At 37.1% G+C, this 12,272-nt stretch overlaps 1 protein-coding gene across 1 annotated transcript in view; it reads right to left on the reverse strand.

The window, feature by feature from the left end:
- Window positions 1–2,707: 2,707 nt before the first annotated feature.
- Window positions 2,708–12,272, reverse strand: part of ADAMTS5 (ADAM metallopeptidase with thrombospondin type 1 motif 5) — a 45,758-nt gene continuing 36,193 nt past the window's right edge. Inside the window, exons 7-8 of the mRNA XM_058522967.1 lie at window positions 11,141–11,316; window positions 2,708–6,190 (exon numbers count right to left, since the gene is read on the reverse strand). Of these exons, the coding sequence (XP_058378950.1) occupies window positions 5,623–6,190; window positions 11,141–11,316 (744 nt within the window). The 3' untranslated portion in view covers window positions 2,708–5,622. The remainder of the gene's footprint in view (window positions 6,191–11,140; window positions 11,317–12,272) is intronic.

The raw sequence follows: 12,272 nt of genomic DNA on the forward strand, positions 1-12,272 counted from the left end.
TCTGCAGTCTATTTACAAAGCACGTGCATGATTTCTGCTGGCTAATACGTCATACTAAAATGTAAGCAGTATTTGTCAATTCCTATGTGTATGTCATGTCTGAGTGTGCAATGCAAAAATACCATCCAGAGACAATGTATATTAATCTGAAGTCTAGCCTCACAAAGTCACACACAGTCTGATCTTGTCTTCTAAATAAACTCTCAGTATGGGTTGAAGTGTTTCTATGTTGTGAATTGTTAAAGAAAAGATTGAGATGTACTAATAGCCAAGGGTTTACTACTGATATAAAACATTGCAAAGCTTAAAAAAGTTAGGCCAAATACACACGAAAGTTTGTTTGTGTATAGGAAATAAAAGTTTGTTTGAGAGGAATGTTTGAAAGGAACTCTGATGGCTTAGTGATGAAATATGTCTCATCTAAAAGTCTGCGATTCCAGCCTGACCCTCTTCAAGTTTTAATGTGACCTTAAATATTTTCGATGTTCCTATACCTTATGCCACTGAACACTGATCAGAATGACCATGAGATGCAATTTCCCAAACTTTGAGTAATAAGTCGTGTCCAGTCTTGACAAAAAACTTAGACCTCTTTCTTGCGAACTGAAAAATCATGTAGAATAAAATAGCAACTCAGAAAGACATTTGACAATTGATTACTGATGTTAGCACCTTGATACAAATGACCATTGTTCATTGGATGTGCCAAAGAGAAATGAAAAAAAAAATGCCCTGTTTTATTTATAAATCACAGTTTTCCTCACAGTGTTAGACTCTGGGTCACTAAATGTGGCAGTGCCTTGTAGGATGATGGGCTAGTCCTTGTTTTTTCATTTGACCTATGGCGGTGCATATGGTGGAGCTCTGGGATAAGGACCACAGATAGCAAACTTACTGCTAAAGTGCTAGTATATTACGAGGGTGCAATTAACTGGGTTAACTAATATGGATGTTTCAGTCTTATTCTCTTTTAAACCAACATCTTCTAACAACATATTCCTTTACTTTTCCACAAAATCTGCACTGAGAATTAGCGTATCATGGCACCAGAAAGACATTTGCCAGATTGAATGCTTTTTTGATCTAAACACCATGTATATTTCCATTTTTTGTATCACTAATACATGGGCTCTTATTTCAGTATGTTCTCATTAATTGACAAGAACACAGTTATGCATTACAGACTGATGTGTTTCGTGGTGATAAAACTTGAGACGTCATTTCTGTAGTTCATGCAAGTAGAAGTCACTTCTGTAGTTCATTTCTTAGGAAGATTGTTTTTTTCATTGGACTAGTCAGTTAAGCTGATCTACCTGTTTGACAATCTAAAATACAAGGTGTTGGCAAATGAGAAAAATAATAGAGAAAATATGCAAGATCCTTTTCTGTATGTCTAAATCATGGATCACCTTGACCTTGCACTTGGTTCTATTATAGCTTTGGATGATCATTTCTGTACTCAGTCTTATTCATTTATTTTGTAGCTTTGAAATGTTCAAAAATAAAAGGTATTTTTATAGCCTCAAGTTTGATTATAAACGTGATATTCACCAATCATGCCAATGGGATTTCACACTCAGCCATAAACAATCAGTAAATTTGGTCATTATTCAATTCAATCTTATTTCACAAACAGTGAACTATAAGTCATAGCACAAGTCCTGGACTTCTTTGAATCTGGCTTCCGTCCTTGCCTTAACCATGACAATGCCCTTGTTAATAAGGAAGGAGGCAATGGGAGAAATGTCAGAGCCAGAGATTGAATTGGAGAATTGTGTATCCAAGGGTGCTCTGCCTTATTGCTGTGACCAGGCTGTCAAACCACAGAGGGAAGTTGATGTCATCAGAGGTGTCCCTGCCTGTCCCAAGTCCTTTGATCACTCCACGAGATTCATTAGTAGTAGCAAAAACTCACACTCTATCAATGGAGACCCCATATTTGTAGAAACAGTTGACTACTAACATTTGAATCATTTAAACCCAATTTGTTTACTCTCATCTATAGAATCCTACAGACACTAGAGACTATATGATACTAATTTTAAGGAGTGTTTCGAAAGCAGCAAAAGACAATATTTGGTTTTATTATGATTGATATCACTCAGAGGTTGTGTGTATACAACTTTCATATAATACATCAATAGCTTTTTGTCTAGGTTTATCAGTGAAGTGAATTGACCTGATTCTTAACTGTATCTTAGCTTCTGTGGGAAGCTTCCAGGCTATCTATGTGCCCAAGTTTAAAACTTGGACTTTAATTGCTTGAGCAAGTGTTTTTCTTATCTGTGACTTGGAAAAATCAGTATTAATGGAACCCAAAAGACCTGTTAATGTAACTACAAGTAATGAACACTACTAGTCATGAAAGATTAAATTTAAATCTGGCTTAGAAAGGAAAACGATACTATCAGAATAAGGATACATGAGGAATATACACAAATACACCTGTTTCACGCAGAAAGCTTTCGGTAAAAAAATACAAAAGCAACCAGTGCTGTATATTATGTAAACTCACAAAGTGTACTTTATACACAAACATGAAGCATAAATTAAAAAGTAGGACAACAGCAAAACATTTTAAATATAGAATTTGCACATATTTTTGTTAAATAAGAATAAATAATCTTATCACACAAATTCACATACAAGTTGCAAAAACAATAAATTACTTTTTTTTCAGTGCTGCAACTTTTTTTTTTTGCCTGTGATTAATCCCTCAATTCTTAGTTTAATGGGATAAAACTGTTTCCACAGGAAGGCAAAGGAAGTTGAATTTGTTGAACAAATTAAAACAGTGCCCTTAAACCTCTAAATAACAAGGTGGGGCTTAATTTGACCTTTTCTGTTCTAGAAGAAATCAATGCTATTTTCTTCTGGGCTCCCTTTGTATTTAATGAAACAATCTGGAGTGTTTAGTTTTGTGAGTGAGATTAAATTCTTACTAACCTGAGCATTTTCAGACAAACTCTTTTTTTGAGGAAGTAGCCCCTAGGTAGCCCCTAAGTAGCCCCTAGACTCTTTATTCAAGGTGCAACTATGGAAAGGTGAATGGCCTAGCCCAAAGTCAAATTGGACTGAATTAGATTTTGTTAAAGACAATTTTCCCTTTGCTTATCATTCTCTATATCTACTGATCACTCCATGTCTCTGAATTTCAGCCTCCAGTCTACATCATTTTTCTCAGGAGTTTAGACATAAATTCCTTAGTCAATCTATTGATCCTCATACAAAAAAACTAAAGAAAACTCCTTGAAAGCATGGAATAGTGGTTTATTTGTTCTATGCTCTCTAGGGTTGTTTCAATGAGAAGTGTAAAACTTCATTATATGTGGAAAAAAACGAATCATGTTAAACCATATTAAAAAAAATCTATGAATACAGTATAGAGAAGCAGAGTAGGAAACAATCATGTTTACTCTTCAATTATTTTTTAATATTGCTGTGAATATAACCACAAAAGATAAAAATAAATTTTGGCATAGTTGCGTTACTTGATTAAAACTATTTTGAAAAGTGGAAAAAATAATGTTGGCCTTGCTATTAATTCTCTCTGCATAGTCAAATGATTGGTGTGATTTAAATTTTTTTTTCTGACTGATGTGAATAGCTTTGTTCCCTGCCCTGATATCTGGTGACCTCCATCAACTGTAGGTTACTAGTCTTACATAGGCCTCATTTCTCTAACTGATAATTTATTGAGAAAAATAATTACGTCTAAAGCAAAGTCAGTCTATGAAAATCCAAAGGATGACTATCAGTTCTGTAAAACAATTATTTGTCTTACCAAATAATTTCTTAAGAAAATACTTAAAACAGTGAGACATCCATTCTCCTGTCCCACTGAAATGAAAGTGATGTAGCAAGATCAATTACATAATTTTTCTATATTAAAAATATCTTTTAATAAAAATAAACTCTCATGAGTTTAAGGGAACTCAAACAATGGTCCCCTAACATCCTTATATGCAAATCTTTAGCAATAGGCACATTTGGTATGATTATTAAAAATTTTTATAAAAACAATGGGCTTTGTGATATTTCACAAAGAAAAAGACATCTCAATGAAATGAAACACCTTAGGTTTTCTGAGTTATGGGGTGAAGGAATGCAGTTTACTGTCTAAAAAGAGATTTTTGTGCATATGACTGTCAAAATTTTCCATGTCTAACTATTCTAACATACAACCTACCTAGACAGGCTTTGGAAATAAACGCAATGAACTTCTCAAAAATCATCACATTTCATCACTCAAACACTTACTGGTACAACCAAATGCTTTCCAATTGGGAAAAATCTTAAGTACAGTGTCGGTATACTTGAATTTCAAAAAACAAAGCAATGCAGGAATTATTGCCTCTGTAGTGTGGAAACAGTCTTATTAATATTAACCACTTTTTTTGCACTAGCCACATAAATGATAACCACGTCTAGATGTGGCTAACTACAAAGTGATCTTTAATATTCCTATTAAACTAAGTCAGCAAGAAGTACAAAACATTGTAGGTCTTACAGAACCCTTGAACAAAATGAACAACAAGCAAAAACAAAGTACATTTTAAAGGCTTGCTGGTAAGAGGTATACCAGTGTTGAAGGTGATAGAAAACTCTTTGCTGTGTGTTTTTGTCTGTATGTGACACATTGTGAGATATCAGATGGGAGCCACAGAAAGGAAAAGCAGTTGTGAAAATATAACCTGAAAATATGGTGAAGTATTTTTTTTTTTGCCTTTTAATTTCTAACAGGAGGAAACTGATTTTTAGGCTCTTGAAAACTGATAACATACACACACACACACAAACATACTTCTAAATCCTAATTATGCATTAATTTGGCTGGCTCCTTGAAAAAATACAGGCAGTCAAAGGTTTAAATAAATGGACCCGTGTATGTATTGCAATGATTAGATACACTGAGATCCTTTTGTTTTTCAGAATTCTCAGAAGATGCTTGCTGTCAAAATGGTTTTTGACTCAAATTTTATCTCCTGTAGTCTCAAAGTATACTAAATCTTATTAAAACAGCAGCAAGTTCTTAATTTCCAGTAAAACATCCACAGCTCTTTCTGGAAACTGGAAGGTGTTGAAATAGCTGCAGACCTACTTTGGTCAAGCACTTCTTTATAGAAATATATATATATACATATATATATATATTTTAATAGAACCAAGTGATATAAAGTGACATATCAAGGGAGAATGTATTTACAAACAGTAAAAATAAGCTACTGTGTATTACGGGTGAAAATGATTATGATGCCTTTGAAGACATTCTATAAGAGGTAGGTGACATGGGGGAGACTGTTGTTCTGCCATCTTCAAATGTGCCCTGATTCTACATTCATCAGTGTTTTTTCATTCTTGTAGGCCCAGGTGATGTTCAATAACTCCCAAGTTTTCTATATTCAAAGGTCACCACTGTCACATGAAACAGTGCACATCTTCATCTGGTCACGGAGAGCAGATTCTGCCCATAATTGGACTCCTGTTGACAATGACACTGTTGAAGAGTGACTTTCTGTGCTTTAGGTGACCTCTAGTTCACCACGACCGATCACCACTGTTCATCATGACTGACCAGTGATGAATCATCCAGCTATCTCTGCATAAGATCATGACCACAGGCTAACATTTCTTGAGGAAACATTGCTTAAAGGCAGAAGGCCTCTGAGAAAGAATACATCCCTTGGCTAACTTGCGGTTTCCATCCTGGCACTGCACCGTCCTGGTGTGCCAGCCTGTGTCACAGGTCCTAGAACAGGCGAGCCATGGGCCTGTCACCCACTGCAGCTGCGGCGTTTGCGATCCCACTTTATTGCTGCCATGGCTAGTGACGGAGTTTGCTTTTTGAGTGGACTTCTTGGGAACGAAAAAACTGTAGCGGACATCTAAGGCTTTCGTTGGGTCTGTTGCAAGAATCTGCACTATTAGAATCTCCTTTGTGGCCGAGTAGCCCATCCCGTGCAAGAAGTCATCCCTGTGGCTCCAACCACTGTAGTTCATGACTGTCCCGTTGATGTCAATGATGGTTTCCGAAGTGGAGATCATGTACTTCCCATTGATAAGGTACTCACCATTTTTCTTCTTCAAGGCTAAGTAGGCAGTGAACCGAGTCTGGTCTTTGGCTTTGAACTGTCGGACTTTTATGTGGGTTGCCCCTTCTGGAATCCTCACAACATCAGTGTAACCCTTACTGGAAGCAAGAATATCCACAGGGGAGAGAGGGAGAGAGAGAGAGAAGGAAAAATAAGTCAACACTTAACAAACGGACAAAGAAATAGAAATCCTCTAAAAGTCCTATCTTCACACAAAGTTTTAATGTATTTAGGAGATTAGTTTACAATTGGCCTCAAAAATTAATTTTCTTATAACAAAATAAAATTGTGGTTAGACTCTCATATGGTATCATTTTTATGATGATGTTCAAAATTAGGATGACGTTAGCAACAAGCTTGTGTTTTAAAAATTTATACTAACTTTATTTAAAGATTTACAAAAACGTTACACATCCTTATCAAATCCTATCGTCTTTACAGAGCTACTTATTTTTTCCTGGCACAAAATGCGAGAGACATAAACACGAGCTAACAAAAATCTGCCCTCAATCTCATACAAATCTTTACTGTTTCTCAAACTAGTTTGCATATTAGAATCACGTGGAGATCTTTTAAAAATTTAAATCCCCAGACCCCAGACCAATTAAATCGCCATCTTTCAAGATGGGCATAGGCAGCAGTACGTCTGGGGCGCCTCATGTTCTTCCAAATGTGCAGACCAGCTGGGGAACCAGGAATTTAACTGTCGGTTGAACTAGAGATAGTAGAGGCTCTGCTTCCCTTTCTGCTAGAACTCTGGATTCCCTGGGCAGGACACAAATGGAACATAAAATTCTGTAACTGGGTGACCATAGCTTACTAGTATCATCAAAAGAAAAAAAAAATGAATCTTTCATGCCTTAGCAAGTTTCCCCGAATGCTTAGTATTTATGAGGCATGATGAAGAGTGGGGCTTTATGGTGGGTGACAAATAAGATAGGTCTCTAATGATCCATCAACTGCTCAGGAAAATGGGCAAAGCTGTAGATATCTCTAATATCCATAGCTTGTAGAAAATTCTGGGACAGAAATGCTAATTAAGCACCAAGGGACTACAACAGTGAGAAGGAGTCACCTTTTGTGAAAATCTTTGCCTCAATAAGTAATTTCATAATAGAGTCCCCATATGTTTTACTTTCCCAGTAATTTGAATTGACATAAATTGCCTGTGTAATTTGATGGATGTGTGTAAAGCTGAATTATCTACTCTCAAATTCCTACTCAGATTTAGAGGTTATGGGGCAATTGATTCATATACTGAAAACCCATGTGTGTTTCCCCCACTCAAGCATTTCCTCTGGATTGGAGAGGAAGCTCAACCCCAGGGAAGGCCCCTGTTTGTTGGGCATATGACCTTCAGTGACTACCAGAAAGGTGTCAGAGCCTCCGACTGTGCTGAGGAGAGAAGATACAATGCTGACGATGTTGCTGATCCCTTCAACTTGATTCATTATTTTTATTTTTTTAATACATTTTGGATTACATTCTGGTACAAGAGTTTTTCTTGAAGGATCTAATATCAAGAGATAATATGCAAACCTGCAGTGGCTTCAAACAAAGCCAGGAGGGATGCTGTAGAAAATATCCCATCTTACATAAAAAGCATATAAAGTGGGGAGAGTATTTGAACAAGTTCACTCCAGAGCTAATTAGTGGCTGTGTTAGGCTTGAAAGCCAGGCCTCTTGACTTCCAATTTGTGCTTCTTTCACTATATTCCCATGCACGAAACCCTTACCTCTGCCTGTTATACTTTATAACAGTTAAATGAAAATAAGTTCTGGTTATATTGAGAGTTTAAATGATGCCAAACGTGTGTAAAGATAATAAAGAATGAATGATGAGCCAGTGCTGATGGCCTAGCGGTTAAAGTTTGGGGTGCTCTGCTTTGGCTGCCCAGGTTCGGTTCCCAGGTGCAGAACCACACCACTTGTCTGTCAGTAGCCATGCTGTGGCGGCAGCTCACATAGAAGAACTAGAAGAGTTTAGAACTATACACAACTATGTACTGGGGTTTTGGGGGCGGTGGAGGGGAAGGAGGAAGATTGGCAACAGATGTTAGTGTAGGGCAAATCTTCCCCTGTGAAAAAAAAAAGAATGAAGGGTAAGGAAATCGGGCAGGAGAGTGTTTTGTTTTGTTTTTAGTCTTATTTCTTACAGCCTGTCTCATATTTACTAGAATCAGTGGGGATTTTCAGCATTGCAGCAGATCTTCAAACTGAGTTTCACAAGGCACTGGGGAATATGAGGATTAGCCTTGATTTCTTAGTACCTTAGTAAGATATGATTCTCTTTGTACTCATTCACTTTCTTTGCACCCTGCTTGGTATCATTTAAGCTCCGGACATTAACCAGCTTCCCTGGCTACCATGAATGAATGCAGTTATTTCTATATAACTATTGTGACGTAGAGCTGGCAGGGCAAGGGAATCTTCTTTTGTTCAGGGCTGTCTCCACAGTACTAAGAGCAGTGCCTCCCTTGGAGGAATACATTCATTCACACATGCTAAGCATGCTGCCCTGGAAGTGACATTCCAGTGGGGGTCTGTGAGACCTCCCCACCACGCCCCCCAAACAAAATCTGTGATGATATCCATTGATAGGAGCTGTGAAGAAACACAGAGCAGGGTAAGAAGATAGAGAGTAATGATGGGGATACAGGAAAGATCCTCCTATTCATTTAGTAGCTATCACCTGGGGAGGTGACATATGACAGAGATCTAAAGGAATTATAGAGGAAGCATTGCTTATTAATTGGAGAAAAGTATTCCAGGCAAAGGAAATAGTGTACATGCGCCTGTTGGTCATGTTTGAGGAGCGATGGGAAGTCCAGTGTGGTTAGAGCAGAGCAAGAGAAAGGAACGGTGCAGAAGGGACAGAGCGGGGCAAATCTTTCAGCACCTCATAGGCAACAAAACAGTCTCGGACATTGACTCTAAGGGAGATGGAAGCCATTGGAGGCTGTTGAGCCAAGGAATGCCACGATTTCACTTAAGTAATAAAGCGATGGGTCTCCCTGTTTCATGAAGAAGAGACCATGAGGGGTAAGGGGCCAGGAGACCAGCGGGAAGACTACTGGATTGGTCTAGACAAGCGATGATGATCACTGGATTAGGGTGGTAGTGCTCGTGGTGGTGAGGGGCACCCAGATGCTGGACATATGTTGGAAGCATGATGACAGGATTTGCAGATGGAGGGATGTGGGGTGTGAGAGAAAATAAGGAGTGAAAGATGACTCCGAAGTTTTGAGTCTAAGCAGTAGGATTGAGTTACTGTTTACCGACATGAAGAAAATTGAGGGAGGAGTGAGTTAAGATTAGGGTCATATTTGTGAAGAGGTTTGAACTTAATGAAATATTTTAACATGCATTATCTCATTTAATCTTCACAGCAACATTAATTTGCAAGATAATTACTATTATTTCCATTCTACTCTCAAGAATTCTGATAAGAAATTAAGTGACTCTTCAAAGATCACATGGCTAATAAATTACTGAGCCAGGGGTTGACTGCAAATATTCCAGCTCCAAGATCAATGTTCTTTTTTATAAATCACATTAGTCCAAGGTAATTTATTTGGGATACTTAAATAGGTCATTTGTTCCACAGAATATAATCTTGGTCAAATTCATTTGCAAGTGGTTATGTGGCACACCACTTGTTACTATCATGAATTTCATTTTTTTATGTGACATCAAATATGCAGATATTAGTTGTCAATACAAAAAACTTAAAATGCTAAATTTAGCATTATAAAATGTGGTTTATATGTTTATGTAGGAAGAATACATAGCATACAGTACATATTATTTTTTTTAAATAATTTTATTTTGCATTTGGTCCTTGAATTTCTTTCCCTTTCTTTTTTCCTTTTTTTCTTTTTTACAAATGGCCTATGCATCCTCTGACCTCAGTTACAGCCTCTACTCTAGCATTCACCAGCCATGTAAAATTGGGTAAGTCCTAAACTTTCAGAGTCCCGGTTCCCTCATTTGTAAAACAAAAGGTTAGACTTGATCATTTTTAAGGTTTCTAGCACCTTTGGAATATATAAAAATGCAGGATATAATTGGACTTGCAGGATTTTCGACCTCATGGCCCAACACAATTAAATGAATAATTATTATATCCCTAGCAAGTAAGATTAGTAATGCATATTTGAATTCAAAATAAATTCTTCAGCCATGCAATTTTTTATCATATCAAAAACAATTTCCAGTTTTTTACATTAACATGGCAAGTAATTGTTTTAATAAATCCTTATTTAACTTGGATTTTAAATTGTAAGCTTGGTTTGTATATTACTCCCCATTTAAAGACAACACAGCACATACATCAAGAATACAGGTGCGCTTGGCCAATGCCACTCAGCACAAGAGTGGTCTGGGGAAAAGAAAAACAATCCTGTGTTCCAGCAGACTCTGGCTGATTCAGCCATCCTAGCTGATAGCATATTTTGTGCCAGAAACGAGTACTTCATAAACTTACATACTTAAAGCAAGAGTGTAATCAAGGACCATGAGAGGAAGCAAGAAACAGATATTACTCTTTATAGAGTAGATATAAACCAGGATAGTTTACTATAAAATGAGTCTGTTGTCTACACCACTGCAATTAACTTACATTTTGCAATGACAAATGTTTTCTCAAGAAAAATACAGCCTCATGAGAAGCCGTTTGTAAAAAAAAGTAGTTAAGATGGAAACCAGCCATCCTTTCCTAAATTATGTTTCAGGAATAATAGATCTGCAAGATATCACTAAAGTGAAATGTCACTGACTTTTTCTTTTCAGTTTTCCTAGTCTGCAACACCTTGACTCCTTGGCCATCGCAGTTTATCTGCTTCCAGAGGTGCCACAAATTTCCAGTTGACAACCAGAGCCTTTCCATCTCCTCTCCTTCCCGTCTCATCTTCATGTGTTACTAGGGCCATGCTAGACCCCCTCCCATAGAGAGCTTATGATGTAATACGAATCCCCTTTATCAATTTTGCAAGAGTCTAACGCTTTGTTCAATTCATATAAGGGCAGTTGTTCTATCATCACGTTACCTTTTTTTATTGAAGGTTCCAACAACCTTTGTACAACTGGAGTTGTCTCCTCCACAGACTCCACACTTGTCATACTGCAGCTTTGAGCCAATGATGCCGTCACAGCCGGTTCGCACACACTTCCCCCGGACGCAAACGGAATTACTGTATGGCCTGCATTCGGTCCCATCCGTCACCTGAATGGTGAGCAGCACATTAGCAGTGGGAAATACTTGTGCCTAGGCACTTGGTTTCTTTGGTAAAATAGCAAGTTCTAATTTGTGAGTTTTGAGTTTGATTGGAATAGATAGTACCTTGAAAAATAAACAACCAACCAAAAAAATCTCCAGTTTCCAGGAGCATCTAACTGAAAAATCCTTGCTGTATTGGCAGAAAGAAGATCTGGGATAAATCTAGGTTACACACCTTCTCTCTCGAGCTTAATTCCGAATGAATTAGGAGACCCAAGATACTCATCTCTATTTCTGTATGCATAACACGTTCCCGTGGTACAGTCTTGTCTTTTTACATTAATAGAAACAATCTTTTCACTTAGTGTGTGGGACTGTCTCTCACTTGCGTGGAGAGCAGAATATGAGCAGGCTCAAGAACGCAGAGATCCTTCTTTGTTGAGAATTGTTATTACAGTAATAAATTTGAAAATCTAAACCTGACATTCAAAACCTTGTGATGGTTGGAAAGTGTTCCCTATTGTGTTGGACTGTCAGATGCTGAAATAGTGACAAACAAATGAGGGTAGGAAAAGGAGTCTGGGGAAGTTGGGGAAAAGTACTTACTGAAAAAGACTGAACATTTTTGAATAAAAGAATTAGTATAGATTTAAGAAGCTAGCTATAAAATAGTACGTATATGGACTGTTAGTGGTTTGTACGTGTGAGTGTATATAAATAACATATCACGTATACAAATATACATATTTCCTATTTGTATATATACAAAACTCTTTTTATATGTGTGTGTGCATATGTGGGTGTGTATGTACATAAACTGAGGTAAGGTATACTTCAACAGGTTGACAGCTCTCCAGATGGTTATATTTCCAGGTGATATTTTTGTTTTTACTTATCTATAATATTTTTTAAATGAAAACATTATTTTTCAATAAAAAGATAAAATATGTTTATATTACATA

This window comes from Diceros bicornis, chromosome 27, assembly GCF_020826845.1.
Source record: "Diceros bicornis minor isolate mBicDic1 chromosome 27, mDicBic1.mat.cur, whole genome shotgun sequence".
NCBI classification, from domain to species: domain Eukaryota; kingdom Metazoa; phylum Chordata; class Mammalia; order Perissodactyla; family Rhinocerotidae; genus Diceros; species Diceros bicornis.